This window comes from Jaculus jaculus, chromosome X (assembly GCF_020740685.1).
Source record: "Jaculus jaculus isolate mJacJac1 chromosome X, mJacJac1.mat.Y.cur, whole genome shotgun sequence".
In the NCBI taxonomy this organism is placed as follows: domain Eukaryota; kingdom Metazoa; phylum Chordata; class Mammalia; order Rodentia; family Dipodidae; genus Jaculus; species Jaculus jaculus.
The window spans coordinates 112,890,408-112,907,130 of NC_059125.1; the positions used below are offsets into that span (position 1 = coordinate 112,890,408).

Here is a 16,723-nt window from a genome sequence, read left to right on the forward strand (position 1 = left end):
TGCAACCATTCTGTCTCAGCTTTCCAAGTGCTTGCTTTCCAAGTGTGTGCCCTCCTCCCATGCCATGCCTGTCTTCTAGACTTTATGAACAAAAGTAGCAGAACAGACGAAATAATCCGAGACCACCTGCTTTTATACAGTGAAGTTCTTCTGGTGGAAATAACTGGGGTTGATGGACTCTCATGAGTTAGTATGCAGAACAGCTTGTGCCATCATTTTCCTAGAAGAATTCGTAGCAGTTGGAGAGTGTGACAGGGGTGCCAAGTGAGGCTTTCAGTTATGACAGCTTCTGGGATCAACTCAAATGCCTCAGGTCTATCTGTCTTCCACTCTAGGCCGTGGGCTTCTCAGCAGCAAGGTCTTGTATACATCTTCAGGTGCTAGCACAGGCCCTCAGTATAGACACAGTAAATAAGACGCATACCAAACTTGCTGCTTTATTTTTTCTCTGTTGCCGGAAATTACATGCCCCCAGTGGCCATTTTGAGTGCAAAGTGTTATTTTAAGATATTCTCTGGAGGAAGGACTAGAAACTTTGCCATGGGTAGCTAACAGGAATGGAGAGTTGAATGAGTAGGAGGTCTGGAAAAAGTCCCTAGTGAGAAGGGTGGAGGGATGACGGGAAGGAGACTTGCCTCTTGTTAAGCATGCTACTTCTTTCCTAACAATGCCATTTTCCATAAGAAAATGCTTGGCTAGGCATAGTGGTTCATGCTCATAATTCTAGTGAGGCCAGCCTGGGGTACATAGCAAACTCCAGGCCAGCCTGAATCGAGTGAGACCCTGTATCAAAACAAAAACAAGCAAAAATGTTCAGATACCATCCTAACTCTGGTCTGATCTCAATACCGCAAAATTAAGTTTCAATGGGGCAAAATCACTTTTTTTTTTTTTTTTTTGGTTTTGGAGGGTTTTTTAAAAATTTTTATTAGCATTTTCCATGATTATAAAAAAAAATCCCATGTTAATTCTCCCCCCCCACTTTCTCCTTTGAAATTCCATTCTCCATCATATGACCTCCCCATAATAATCATTGTACTTACATATATACAATATCAACCTATTAAGTACCCTCCTCCCTTCCTTTCTCTTCCCTTTATGCACTTTTTTCTTTTTAAAGAGGGATACTGGGGCTGGAGAGATGGCTTAGCGGTTAAGCACTTGCCTGTAAAGCCTAAGGACCCCGGTTCGAGGCTCGGTTCCCCAGGTCCCACGTTAGCCAGATGCACAAGGGGGCGCACGCGTCTGGAGTTCATTTGCAGGGGTTGGAAGCCCTGGCGCGCCCATTCTCTCTCTCTCCCTCTCTCTGTCTTTCTCTCTGTGTCTGTTGCTGTCAAATAAATAAATAAATAAATAAAAATTTTTAAAAAAAAGAGGGATACTGTACTTTTTTTTTATTTTTTTGGTTTTTCGAGGTAGGGTCTCACTCCTCCCCAGGCTGACCTGGAATTCACTATGGAGTCTCAGGGTGGCCTCGAACTGACGGCGATCATTCTACCTCTGCCTCCCAAGTGCTGGGATTAAAGGCATGCGCCACCACACCTGGCAAAATCACTTATTTTAATCAGTTATTGCCATACCCTTCTTGCATTGAAATATAATTTGGAGAATGTGGTGGTGGTGGTGGTCATAGGGTTGGGGTGTATGCAAGTTTGGGAATTGGCCTTGTGCCCCACTGCTAAGCTTTCTGCTCTCTTTCCCAGCATGATAAAGGAGAGATTCTATGTAGCCAGTATTCACTTTAGACTTGCAGAAGAGACATTCTTCAAATTCTTAAAGAGAACTGGTTTCTAAAGTAAAAGATTTACTGGCAAATCTTTGACCTTTGGTGTAATACCTACGTAGAGGCAACTCAGGCTTTTTTTTGTAGTGCAAAGACATATGAGCATATTATTGGGTTTTAAATGAATGAAATCCATGGTTATGTTTCTAATGAGAACATAAACTTAATTATCTTGAGTATTTTTGAATATGTTAATGATTACATGGGCAACTGTAATGCAGACACACATATATTTACATATTTATTTTAAATATATTTTATTTATTTATTTATTTATGAGAGAGAGAGAGAGAGAATGGGCATGCTCGGGCCTCCAGCCACTGCAAACGAACTCCAGATATATGTGCCACCTTGTGCATCTGGCTTACATGGGTCCTAGAGAATTGAACTGGGATCCTTTGGCTTTTCAGGCAACCGCCTCAACTGCTAAACCATCTTTCCATCCCTGCATATTTAGTTTAGAATTACAAACATGGCTTTGTATTTATACACATATAGTTGCAATGATGAAATGATAACCATCCTGCATTGTGAATGTACGAGAACTGCCACAAAAATCAGAATGCTGAGCTGGAGCTATGGCTTAGTGGTTAAGGTGCTTGCCTGCAAAGCTAGAGGACCCAGGTTCGACTCCCCAAGACCCAAGGGGGCACACTCATCTGGAATTCGTTTGCAGTGGCTGAAGGCCCTAGCGTGTCCATTCTCTCTCCCCGTCTGCCTATTTTTGTATCTCTCTCTCTCTCTCTGCAATAAATAAATAAAAATAGAATATTTAAAAAATCAGAATGTCGGGCTGGAGAGATGGCTTAGCAGTTAAGCGCTTGCCTGTGAAGCCTAAGGACCCCGGTTCGAGGCTCGATTCCCCAGGTCCCACGTTAGCCAGATGCACAAGGGGGCGCACCCATCTGGAGTTCGTTTGCAGAGGCTGGAAGCCCTGGTGCGCCCATTCTCTCTCTCTTCCTCTATCTGTCTTTCTCTCTGTGTCTGTCGCTCTCAAATAAATAAATAAAAATTAAAAAATATCAGAATGCCTAGGTTGTCATGCTGCTTGGGATCCTCAGTTGGGATCCATTCTTTTCTGCCTCTGGACCAAAGGACAAGACTTCAACTGAGTCCTAACCAGTGATTTTTCTGTTTTGATCTCCATTCTTTCTCCCTTTGCTAGAAGTGGAAAAAAAATTCTTAGTTGTTTGTGGAATTGGACATTTCTTCTCAGTTGTAGGATTTACTCATAAAAGTCCAGGAGATTTGAACCTTAGTGGCTTGAGTAGGCATGAAAGAATGAACTGGATCCCAAACCATGATTTCAAAATGAATATTTTTAAATTTGACTAGGGCTTAAGAAAATGCTGGCTGACTGTCCTTCGTGGAAGTTGTAGAAATATTTCTTTTGCTATGAATGTATTTCAGTGCAGATATTTTTGGTAGGAGTAGGCATATCTGGTTTATAAGACTGGTAAAATGAGTAGCAGGAGTTAGAAGATGTGGGTTTGGGCCTGCGTTGTAGCTCAGCTTACATGTACAAAGTAGCATCCCCAGCCAAAATTCTGGGCTTTGAATCCTGATCTTGCTATTAATATGAACAGATGAACTTGAGCCTTTGAGCCATTTTCCTCATGTAGGAAGTTTAAATGATAGTATTTTTCTTGTCTCCTTGACATATTTCTTATAAGACACAGGTAGATTGTAGATGAAAGTGTTTCTTAAAGTCTCAAGGTGATCTTTAAATGAATTAACCAAAATGTAGTAATGCTAGTACAGGGGAGTTTTGGACTCAGTGAATGTGAATTTTCAAAGACAGATGCTTTATTTTGTTTTGTTTTCCCCATGCTGAAAACTGAGTAGGTTCTAAATTTAGGTTGATGGGTTTCCTGTCACTACTTAGGAAGAAAAGACTGAAACATATGCTCTTTTCACTCCAGATTGTAGAAATGCCTTTGAGTTTTACTAAGCACTGCTGCAAATGGCATAGGCGTATACAGTGGGACCCTGTTATTATTTGAATGATTATAAAGTCCCATTCATCATTATACAAGTTTCTGGGGTTAGAAAAATAATTTTGCAGGCCAGTCATTGCACAAACTGGGAGAAAACATTTTTTGTTTATTTTTATTTATTTATTTGAGAGCAACAGAGAGAGAAAGAGTGAGAGAGAGAGAGAGAGAGAGAGAGAGAGAGAGAGAGAGAGAGAGGGGGCAAGTCAGGGCCTCCAGCCACTGCAAACAAACTCCAGATGCATGCGTCACCTTGTGCATCTGGCTTATGTGGGTCCTGGGGAATGGAGCCTCGAACCGGGGTCCTTAGGCTTTAGAGGCAAGCGCCGAACCGCTAAGCCATCTCTCCAGCCCAGAGAAATTTTTTAAATGTAATATAAACTTGCTTTACAGTAAACATGCGAGTCTAATAATTGACTGGTGAAGCTTAGCACAGTTAGCAGAGGTGTTCTAGACCTCTAGGAAGAACAACTAGTTAATCAATCATGATAATTTTCTGAATCCAACTTGTTCTTTGTCACTGATACTAACAGTTTGTAACTTAATCCTTCCAGAAGGGAAAGGTAATGCTTCAGTCCCTTCTATTCTAGTAGGGGAAAGCTTCATGGTACACAGAATAGATACCCTAACTATTCTACTCTGGCCAAATTAAGTGAAAAGTGAAAGCTTTTAAGAAGTATTTAGGGCTGGAGAGGTGGTTAAGGTGCTTGCCTGAAAATCCTAATCACCCAGGTTTGACTCCTCAGTACCCACATCACGCCAGATGCACAAAGTGACATCTGCACCTGGCATTCACTTGCAGCATCCAGAGGCCCTGGCACACCCATTCTCTCTCTCCCTGTCTCTGCTTGAAAATAAACAAATAAAACTTTTAAAAAATATTTATTATTTATTTGCAAGAAGAGAGAGAGGAAGAATGAGAATGTGTAGTGGGGAATCAAACCGTAGGCCATTAGGCTTTGTAAGGAAGTGCCTTTAGCTGCTGAGCCATCTACCCAGTTCCAGATACCCTTTTTTAATGTAAAATGCACATATGACCTTCATACCCCATGGGCTGGTAAGTTTCATATTTGGAAGGCATATATGGTACATGTAAACAACTGATTCATTAAAAAAATATTTGGGGGGTGTTTCAAGGTAGAGTCTTGCTCTAGTCCAGGCTGACCTGGAATTCACTATGTAGTCTCAGGGTGGCCTTGAACTCACAGCCATCCTCCTTTTTCTACCTCCCAAGTTCTGGGATTAATGGTGTGTGCCACCACACCTGGAACTAATTTATTTTTTTATTGACAGCTTTCATACTTACAGACAATAAACCATGATAATTCCCTCCCTCCCCTAATTTCCCATTCACAAATCCACACTTGATCATATCCCCTCCTCTTCTCCATTAGTCCGTGTTTTATTTGGATGTCATCATCTTTTCCTCCTATTATGGGTGTGGTGAAGGTATTGCTAGGTACTGTGAGTTCATGGACATCTAAGTCAATTTCTGTTTGTAGAATTGCATTGCAGCAGTCCTATCCTTCCTTTGGCTCTTACATTCTTTCCTGCCACTTCTTCCACAATGGACTCTGAGCCTTGGAAGGTGTGCTAGAGATGTTTCAGTGCTCAACATTAATCCATCACGTCTTGTTAGCACTGTGGTGTCTTTTGGGTCATCCTTGGGGTCACCGCCATCTGAAAAGAGGAGCTTCTCTAACCAAAAGTGAAAGTAACATTAATATATGAATATCAACATTTAGTGTAGTGCTTTCAGGGCAGTTTGGTGGGCATAATACATGCATTTAGCCAGCCAAGAGCAGGCATTACACTCTTAATATTCATGACTTCCTCTACTATGGGCTTTTAAAAAAATTGTTTATTTTTATTTATTTATTTGAGAGCGACAGACAGACAAAGAGGCAGAGAGAGAGAGAGAGAGAGAGAGAGAGAGAGAGAGAGAGAGAGCGAGCGAGCAAGCGAGTGCATGTGAGAGAGAATGGGCGTGCCAGGGCCTCCAGCCATTGCAAACGAACTCCAGATGCATGTGCCCCCTTGTGCATCTGGCTAACATCGGTCCTGGGAAATAAAGCCTTGAACCCGAGTCTTTAGGCTTCACAGGCAAGCGCTTAACCACTAAGCCATCTCTCCAGCTCCTACCATGGGCTTTTGATTAGGTTTTCAGTACCAGGCATGTATTCTCTCCTATAGAGCAGGTCTCCAGTCCAATTAGAGAGCAGTTGGTTTACTCCTATAAAAGACATGCCATTATTACACCCGTTGGCTCATTTGGCCTGGCTTGTCAAACTTGAGTGTCCACTGTTTTCACCACTGATGGCTTCTGTCTCCCATAGGGCTGCTGACCTTGTAGCCCAGGCGTATGGGGTCTTCAGCAATAGGGTCTTAGCATCTATTCCTAATGGGAAACCAAGAGCCTTGACAATAGCCTGTATTGTTTGGGGGGCAACTCACTGGAAGGTATCATATCCATGGCACTGAATTTTTTTCTAATAACCATCTATGGCTTCTGGATGGCCATTGTCCAAAAGAGTAGGTTATCATGTATTATTTACACTATCCTGAATTTTGATTAACCCTCCCCCACCCTTCTTATATTCAATCTCTTCTCCTGATCTCGCTTAGGCCTTTCCACCTTCAGTAATCTGTTTGTCTACTTACATACAACTGATTCATTTTGATATATGTTTTTCTATATTGTTGGCTACATTAGATAGCCAAAGGAGGTATTTCTGTCACTTCCCAAAGTTACTTAAAACAGGAAATTGTGAAATTGTTGTACAGAGAAGTTAACAAATGCTAATTCAACAGGTTAAAAATTGAATCTGAGAACTGTTTTTGCAATCTATATTGAATAGACAAGTTAGCAGTGACACCAAGAGTTTTAACTTATTTTCAGTATCTGAAGCTCACTTTCTTAGATGGTGCTTTATTTATTCAACTTCTCTGAAAAACAGATCACAGACTTTAAGTGTTAGATTTGCAAGATGTAATGTTTCCTTTCATTCAGGTCCATGAAAACATAGTAGGAATGGCTCAAAGGAGTAAGATTTCCTTCACAGAAAAATCTCTGAGTTCCCCAATAGGATTGTTTTTTTCTATTTCAGATCATTTTGCTGTAATACGCATAGACATGGTAGGGATGACAGGCCTACTTTGATCCCACAGGCCAACAAATCTGAATGTAAGACTTGAAATAAAGTCTGTCTTTGCCAGGATCACTTAGAATTGTTGAATACTGATTGCTACTGGATAGTGATTTACTTTAATCCTTTAGATATGGAGCTTCAATATAGCTGTGACCTGTTGTGAACCATGTTTACAAACCATTCTGTAAGGTTTGTATACATACAGTATACTGGACGCTGTATCAAATATATTTTTAAATTATTCTGTTCATTTCTTTCTTTATTTGAGAGCAACAGAGAGAGGGGGGGGATGGGCATGCCAGGGCCTCCAGGCACTGCAAACAAACTCCAGATACTTGCACCCTCTTGTGCATCTGGCTAATGTGAGTCCTGGGGAACGGAGCCTCGAACTGGGGTCCTTAAGCCACAGGCAAGCGCTTAACCGCTAAGCCATCTCTCCATCCCCTGTCTCAAATATTTTGAACACAAATATAAATATATTATTTAATATATGACTATATTAAATGTTATTAGGTTCATTTTTAACTTTTAGGCTTTAACTTTTTTGTGGTGCTGGTAATTGAACCCAGGTGGGGCCTTATGCATACTAATCAAGCACTCTACCAATAAACAGATCCCTTGCCTTTTTTTGTGTGTTTGTTTTTTCAAGGTAGTTTCTTGCTCTAGCCCAGGCTGATTTGGAACTTACTATGTTGTCTCAGGGTGGCCTTGAACTTACAACAATCCTCTTACCTCTGCCACCCAAGTGCTGGGATTAAAGGTGTGCACTATCACACCCAGCTCCCTTGCCATTTTTTCAACATTTAACCAATACACAAAACCACAGAAGTTTTATATATGAATGGGGGACCATGTAATGTTGGCTGCATGGATACATTAGGTAATGTTTAAATCAGGTTAAACATATTTACTTCCTCAAATGTGAGTGAAGGTTTTTTTTGTTTGTTTGCTTGTTTATTGAAGTAGGGTTTCACTCTAGCCTAGGCTGACCTGGAATTCACTGTGTAGTCTCAGCCTGGCCTCGAACTCTTGGCGATCCTCCTACCTCTGCCTCTTGAGTGCTGGGATTAAAGATATGCAACACCATGCTCGGCTGGTGGTGAAGTTCTTAAAGAATATTTTATCCACTTATTTGCATGTGTGCATGTCTGTGTATTTGTGCACCAAGGTCTCTTTTATACAAAGAGCAGTCTTACTACTTTTTGTTTCTGGCTTTATATAGGTGTTGGGGAATCAAATTCAGGCCAACAGGCTTTTCAGGCAAGTGTCTTTAACCACTGAGCAATCTTCCCAGCCCATAGTTAAGTTATAATTTATCTTAAATATAAAGTATTTGAATTTTCTTTATGAAGTTTTTATTAATAACATTTCATTTAAATAAAACATAATTAGTAACCAGTAATATATGCCTATCTTTATAGCCTACATGTAAAGACAGGGTTTCAACTAAATCTGAATATAACAAAGTTCATCCCACAATTAGTGTTTAAATGCCCACCTTGTGCTGCGTACTGATTTAGATGCTGGGGTTACAGCAGTGAATATGTCAAAGCTTTCCCTTTTCTCTGCTGTAACTATTCATAATTGAGTCATATTGGAAGGAAAAGATAGTCAGTGCTTTAATCTCTTTTTATACTTCTCTTAGAGACGAAACCTCATTCACAGGTCTAGGTCTTCCAATTAGGAGAAGCTCCCTGCCCCTCAAATAAATAAAAATAGATGACATGGTCTATAGAGATAGCTTAGTGGTTAAGGCATTTGCTTGCAATGCCTAAGGACCCAAGTTCAATTACCCAGTACCCATGTAATACAGATGCACAAGGTAGCACATACATCTGGAGTTTGTTTGTAATGGCTAGAGACTCTTGTACGCCCACTCTCTCTTTGGCTCTCTCCTTCTTACTCTCTCAAATAAAGAAATAACAATATTTTAAAATAGTTGACATATAAGATCATGATATGTTGGTCAAGTAGGTACTGGGATCATATTTCAAGTTCAATACCTTTTATATTAATATCTTCATATATTTCTGAGTGGAGTAGAGGCTGCATGGATAAGAAAGAGTGCAGCTTTCTTAGCCATAGACCAGGGTTTGACTTCTGACTCTTGACAGTGGGCAAGTTATATAGCCTACATCGAAGGATTCCTCAATTGTATGATGGGAAAAATGATTACACCTATTTCATAAGTTGTGAGAAGCATTGCATTCTAAGACATAGAGAAAGCACTAAGCAAAGTGTCTCATCATATAGAAAGAGCTCCATTAATGTTCTTACTGTTACTCTTATTTCTAAGTCATTCTGGATTTCTCAGTTTCATTGACCCTATTTATTGTAACATGAGCTGTAGGTTGGGGCCCTACTATCAGTGGTCAGCTCACAGTGGCCCCAATGAAAGCCCACTGATTTTGCCCCATGGAACCTTACCCTGATCACAGCATTTCCAGGACTTAGGCTTACCCTAGTGATGCTGGAATATTGCACAGTCTTTGAACAGTGTACCTTTCTTTGGTTACCTGGGGAATAGTGCACTTTCAGTAAATAACTCATGGGGAACTCAATTTACCCTTTTTTGTTTTACTTAAAATTGAGTACATTTTTACAAGACACATAAATAAGTAGAATATGGTGCTATCTCTTCAATGCTCTTCTTGCTAGTTAAGGGGGAGTCCATGTTTGCATGTGTTTGGTATATGCATTTATTTGTTGTGTCTACTTGTGCAGATTTCTCTTGTTGAAGAGTCTGTAAGTATTTATTAGTGTCAATAATCCCTTCTCTTGTTAAATAGTGTATCTTTGGTACACAAAGAGGAATTGCTCTCTTCTGAGAATTTGACCATAACAGCTTGCTCTTTGGTCTCTTATAAAGGAAAAGGCCAAGGTTGTTGAGCCTCTGGACTATGAGAATGTTATCGCCCAAAGGAAAACACAGATTTACAGCGATCCTCTCAGAGACTTGCTTATGTTCCCCATGGAAGACATATCTGTGAGTTCACAAGCACTTTTGTAAACAATAAGCACTTCATTTTTGAAATCAGATCTAACTAAGAGCAAGAATATGATTTGCCTTCTAGATCTCAGTGATAGGTCGCCAACGCAGAACCATGCAGTCTACTGTGCCAGAAGATGCAGAGAAGAGGGCCCAGAGTTTATTTGTCAAAGAGGTAAGGGGCTCAGTGGCCAGCCACAGAAGAACATTCATCATATATATGTGATCTAAAAGTTCAAAATTTGGGGATGGAGAGACGGCTTAATGGTTAAGGTGCTTGCCTGAGAAGCCCTAAGGACCCGTGTTCCGTCTCTCTCCAGATGCTATAAGCCAGAGACACACCAGTGAGGCAAGTGCAAGTTCTCACATGCCCACTAGGTGGCACAAGTATCTATAGTTTGATTGCAGTGGCTGAGGCCCTGGTGCACCAATTCTCTTTCTCTCTCGCTCTCTCCCACTCTCTCTAAAACATAAAAATGAATAAATAAATAAAAGTTCAAAATTCACGTGAACTCGTTATAGTACTTTTCCTTTAGTAATTTTATTTTGCATTTTTATTAAGCTGAATTAACCTGAGTAGCAAGTCTAAATGATGTGATAGGGAGGATACAGCTTAAAAAGTTTACAATGTAAGTTCTTTGTATATATTTCTTTTATATTTGAGTACTCTATTCAAAAAGTTATGAATTTGAATTTATTGTCATCAACTGGGTCAGCGAAACATACTTGATCCCTCCAAAGAAAGATTACCAGAGCAAGGTTTCTTAAGGTGTTTTTAAAGTCTGTTTGTATTGCACCAGATTATTTTTTGTGTCTGTTTGAGACAGTCTTTCTATGTAGCCCAGCTTGGCCTCAAACTCACAGTCCTCCTGTTTCAGTCTCCTGAGTGCTGGGATTATAGCCATACACCACCATGGTTACCGGACTTTTAAAGAAGTAGATATAGGGGTTGGAGAGATGGCTTAGCATTTAAGGCACTTACCGGCAAAGCCAAAGGACCTAAGTTTGTCTCCTCACTATCCAGGGAAAGCCAAATGCACAGGTGGCATATGTGTCTGGAGTTCATTTGCAGTGGCTGGAGGCTCTGGTGTTCCCATTCTCATTCTCTCTATCTGCCTGTCTTTCAAATAAATAAATATTTTTTAAAAGTAGATATATGTATCCTCTTCCAATGTTTAAATTACTGTTTCTATTTCTTTTAGTGTATTAAGACCTACAGCACAGATTGGCATGTGGTAAACTATAAGTATGAAGACTTCTCTGGGGACTTTCGAATGTTGCCATGGTAAGCTTTGCATTCAAGGGAAACAATGAAGAGGGGAATTAGTAATTGAATTAAAAAAAAAAAACACTTGTGAACCTCTGTTGAAATTTATAGCAAAGCAAAACTTCACACAGCTAGCAGACTTGGCTTGCAGCATTTTGACTCGCTGACCCTGTTTTAACTTTGCTCATTGGCATTCTTTCTAAAATGACTGTGCTCACTTTTTGGCTTTGGTGCATCTATATTGATCATCAAATAATCTTGAGTTGATTCTGGAAAATGTCATGTGCATTTTCCCAGTGGTGTCAGTGAAGATGTTAGAAGATATTTAGTTCAGATATCCTTTGGGGAAAGCACATCTCTGTCAACTGAATTCAAGGAATGGCATGAGAACAATGACCTTGGAGCCAAACTGTCATTGGTCAAGTCTTTCTTTATTTCTTTTGCTGCTGCTTACTAACTAGCTGATCTTGGACCACCACTTAACCTGTCTGAGCTCTCCCTTTTTCACCTATTTCTCCTTGATACTACCACTAGCCTCTCAGGATGTCATGCAGGAAATAAGAATTACAACTAAAACAAGAGAGAAATAAGACATTAGTACAACCTTTTAAAATAAAGTTTTCAAACCCACTTTCCCAGAAAAGAAAATACTAAAATTACCAGTCCAAGTTCTCAAAACAAACAAATGGTAAAGCCAGAATCACATTATGTTGCTGTTTTGACCCAGGGAAAGATAAAGTTCCACCACTGCTGACAGCTCTGGCATATGTTTCTTAACGACTTCTGCTCTCCTAGACTCAGTATGTGCTCCAGCGTCTCTGCAGCTGGCAGCACATGTGGGAGTTCTTAAACACAAAGCAAAGCCCAGCTGAGGAGGCAGCTCAGTAGAAGAGCTCTTGCTTAGAATGTGTGAGGCCTGGCATTTTCTCTGTCATGCTGCCAATGCCAAACAGTCAATCATGCAGGCAAGCAGACAAGCCAAAGCTATGCAAGTGTCCTCCAGCATGAGAGTCTGCTTTTTGAATGGAGAGAAGGCTTTCTCCTTCGTATGTGAAAGAATGAAATCTACTCATCTCACTTTTGTTTGTTGTTGGCCTGTTATGTTTAGTATCTAAAACAATTTTCTTTCATTTTCAGCAAATCTCTGAGACCAGAAAAGATTCCTAATCATGTTTTTGAGATTGATGAGGACTGTGAGAAAGATGAGGTAATGATGGAAGCAATTGTACTAGTTTCTTCGAGGGCACTTCTGCTGAAAAACATACCAAAGAAAATCTTTGGGAAAAGATCCTGAAAGGCATTGTTTTTGAGCATCATTGACCAACTTTCTAACAAATGAATTAAAAACTGTTGCATTTCTAAATGGGGTGTAGAAAAAAACCAAGTGTCATGGGTAGTGATATGTGTGTAAACATGTTCCCTCACCTTTGGATGGGCTTGTGGAGTTGCTTCCCTTATATTAAACATGTAGTGTTGGGATTTTATCTAAAGTCACCTGCCTGAGAGATCCCTCTTGGGACAGATGGTCCCAGTATCTGTAACATTTCAAGGTGCAGTCTGACTGTTTACATACTGTAGAAGACTTTCCCCGATGACATTGTGGGCAATTCAGTAACTACTGAGTTCCTATTGTATGTGTAGCACAGGACTTTGCATTGTATAGTCAACAATTTTAAATATTTATGAGGAGGATAACTTTATGTTTTGATTGGGAAATAGGGACAAGACCCAGTTCCGTGCCCCCCAAATGTAGACTAATTAAATGGCTGTCAGGCTGCTATTTTACTAATGGCATTTCCTCTATTTCAGGACTCATCTTCTTTATGTTCTCAGAAGGGTGGTGTGATTAAACAAGGCTGGTTGCATAAAGCAAATGTAAATAGCACCATCACAGTTACCATGAAGGTAGGAAGTGTTCTATCATTTATAATAGGCTATCACAAAATCTTTTTCCTTTTATTAATTTTTAGGTTAGCATATAGAGTAATAGGTTTCTTTATGGCATTCTCATACATATGTGTCACTGTACTTTGTTTCCTTACAAAAGTCTTTAAAGAATTCTAACACATACATGGAATTTTAAAACTCCAAACCATCCACATGAATTTAGAAGTATAACTTTTTAAAGGAGTATGGTGTAGTTATTATCATTGAGGCAGTTTAAGAAGGAAGCTGTCAATTGAATGAAACTTGCTTGAAAAAAAAAAGGGCACCAGAGATTTGTATGTAGCAATGAATGTAATAAATGAAAGGATAAGATAATCTGTTTCTTTAGCAAATATTAATTAAGTGATTATTAAATAAGTGACTGTGGGGAACTATTTAGATATTAGTATGAGGGCCCCTTATGTCCGATGCCTTCACACTGTGTAAGAAACATAGAAAATTAGCTCCTGTGTAGGAGAGTGCCTGAGGATGGTAAGAAGAGCCTAGTTTAGAGGATTTCGTGGTTTGGCTTGTAGGAGACAAAAGTAGAAACAGTAAAAATGGGGTGAATCACTTAGAGTCTTGAATGCATCAAACATGAGGCCTTTTGTTCATGAGGCAGTGAAGAGCCATTAAAATCCAAAGGGAAAAACTAACGAGCTGCTTGAAGATTCAGAGCAGAAAAACAAATTATTCCCTGAGACTAAATATAACTGTTCTTTCAGATATTGAATATAAGATCATGTGGTTTGCTGAGGATGATTCACACTTCCATTAAGAATTAAAGGTCATTCAATCTTTCAAATAGCCTGCAAGCAGAAACCATGGGTGTCTACCAAGGGAAAACTCAAATTTTATCTTAATTTAATAGTTTGCCTGCTGCTTTCTCTTCAGTGCTCATGTTGTGTTCTCACTTTCACTTTCCACCCCTAAGATAATGAGTCCCTGTTGTAAGATGCTTCCTGTATGTCTGGTGCATCTAAGCATGGGCCTTAGCATTCATGCTACTGGGACAGCCCATTTATTGGGGACTTCATGTGTGTCAGGCATAACCCTGAATTTGTTCTGCAGCTCATTTGTTTGTGTTTTGCATCTCATTTAACTCACATACAAGCCTCATGAAATAGGTACTACCCATTTCTTGTTCATTTACATATGTGGTAAATAAAATACAGAGAAAATTGATCATTAAACAGAATGCCAAGTTTATCTAGGTTCCTTATATGTGTGCTTTTCCTTTTCTTCAGCATGGAGGATTCTATCAAGTATTTTCTGTAGAGCTGGTTTTGTCTTCAAATACTCCTTTAACCTGCTTTTGTCATGGAATGTCTTTATTTCTCCATCTATTTGGATGGATAACTTTGCAGGATAAAGTAACCTTGGTTGACAGTTGTTATCTTTCAGAACTTGGAATATATCACTCCAAGCCCTTCTGGCTTTAAAAGTTTGTGTTGAATAATCTGCTGTAATCCTGATGGGCTTGCTTTTGTAGGTAACTTGATTTTTCTCTCTAACTGCTTTCAATATTTTTTCTTTGGTGTGTGTGTTTGGAAGTTTGATTATAATATGGTGAGGAGAGGTTCTTTCTGGGTTTTGTCTGGCTGGGGTTCTAAAGGCTTCCTGTATCTGCATTGGCACCTCTTTCCCAATTTGGGGGAAATTTTCTTCTATGATTTTGTTGAAGACGCCTACTATGCCTCTGAAGTGGAGTTCTTCTCCTTCTACTATGCCCTGAATTCTTATATTGGATCTTTTCATAGTGTCCCGAATATCTTGAAATTCCCACTCATACTTTTCTATAAGTTTGTCTTTCTCTTTGTTGGACTGCATTAGATCTGCCGCCTGGTCTTCTAGCTTAGATATTCTGTCCTCTCCCTCATCCATCCTACTGGTGAGATTTTCTACAGAGTTTTTTATTTCATTAACTGTGTTCTTCATTGCTAGTAATTCTGACTGGTTTTTCTTTATTATTTCTATTTCCTTATTTATGTCTTGTATTGCCTTCTTTATTTCATTAAATTGGTGTCCTGCATCTTCTTTGATTCCTTTGATTTCCTCTTTGATTTCTTCTTTGATTGTTTTGATGTGTTCTTTGACCTCTTTGAACATATTTATAATCATTCTTTTGAACTCTTTCTCAGGCATTTCCTCTAACTCTTTCTCACTGGAGGACATTTCTGATGCATTAATACTTTTAGGTGGATTTATATCGTCTTGCTTTTTAGTGTTTCTTGTGTTATAATGTATATATTTTTGCATCTTGGATTAAGTTAATGCTTGGGTTTTCTAGCTAGCTGTGTATTCTTAGCTGTATCAATTGATTTGATGTAATATATTTTCAGGGTAGGACCTTAAGGTGTTAGGTGTGACTCTTAAGACTCTCAGAGTATCTACAAAGATGTTCTTAGGGGTTGAGTTTCCCTGCTATAGGAGTATTGAAGCAGGCTGAGTGGAATAAAATACAGGTAGATTCTAAAATTTAACTAAACACTGTACACATTCAATCAAAAACAGCCCCGAGTATATATGCAAGACTAGTTATTATAACGACCAGATCCTCTATCAACAAAGAGGTTAAGATTTCTGGTCTTTTGAGGGATCCAAGTCAGCTTGCGACCAAGTGAGACCCTTCCCTGGTGCAATCCCAGTTACCTTGGATGATTTTGGTCTCAGTCAAGTTGCTGCCTGGGTCGTTGGGCTGCTGTTCTGATATCTGGAGCTGGGCACTTGATTTTCCTGCGGGGCAAACCGAGCCGCTGCTGCTGCCTCTGCTGCTGCTGGAGCTGCCACTGCTGGAGCCACCACTGCTGCTGCTGTGTCCACTGCCGCTGTTCCTCCTGAAGCTGCTGCTGCCGAGTCTGCCGCTGCTGCCACTCCTGGGTCTGCTGCTGCTGGGGCCACTGTTACCGGTGCTGGAGCCGCTGATGTTGCTGCCGAACTCTGCTCCTGCTTGGGTCCTGCTGTCAGCCCAAGTTGGCGTGGCTGGGTCCCTGGCTGCTGCTCTGTTCGCCAGAGCTGGGCTCAGGCGATGGGGGAGGAGAGGGAGCCGCAGCTGCTCTGGTTCTCTCGCTGCTCCAAGCGTTCTTCTACCTCGCGGTCTGCTCCTCTGTTGCTCGCTGCCGCTCTCCCCTCACGTTTCCCGAGTTGCGGAGAGCGCCGGTGTGAGGGAAAGCTCCCGCACCTGGCTTTTCCTGCGGCTGGAGCCGAGCCTGGCAGCTTTCTGGTGCGCCGCGGCGGTTGGCTGAGCTGCCGGAGCCACTTTTCCCGCCTGTGCAGGCTCTGGATGCTCTGGAACTCTTCTATTCCGCTGCCGCTTCAATTTCTTATACACCTCACTTTTTAGTAAAAGTGTGTATTTTGCTGGGTTTTTTTTGGTCTTTTTCCCCCCTAGGCTGCTTTGGCATGGTACCTACACCGCCATCTTAACCGGAACTCCAGAACGCCAAGTTTAAAGAGCTGAGATTTGAACTTAGGTAGTCCTATCCCCTCGGCCAGTATGCTGGTTCACTCCTGAGCCAGATTATCATTCTCTTTATAGACTAGAGTGACACAGAAGTCTTTATTAGAGAACATCTCCTATCAGAGTCATTAGGTTACAGAAATGCATGTATGGAG

At 40.5% G+C, this 16,723-nt stretch overlaps 1 protein-coding gene across 3 annotated transcripts in view; it reads left to right on the forward strand.

The window, feature by feature from the left end:
- Dock11 (dedicator of cytokinesis 11) overlaps window positions 1-16,723 on the forward strand; it is a 225,854-nt gene that overhangs the window by 55,220 nt on the left and 153,911 nt on the right. For all 3 annotated transcript variants that reach the window (XM_012951928.2, XM_004671477.3, XM_045141070.1), the window contains exons 2-6: window positions 9,796-9,912; window positions 10,001-10,090; window positions 11,118-11,200; window positions 12,320-12,389; window positions 12,992-13,087. In XM_012951928.2, coding sequence (XP_012807382.1) covers window positions 9,796-9,912; window positions 10,001-10,090; window positions 11,118-11,200; window positions 12,320-12,389; window positions 12,992-13,087 — 456 coding nt within the window. The remainder of the gene's footprint in view (window positions 1-9,795; window positions 9,913-10,000; window positions 10,091-11,117; window positions 11,201-12,319; window positions 12,390-12,991; window positions 13,088-16,723) is intronic.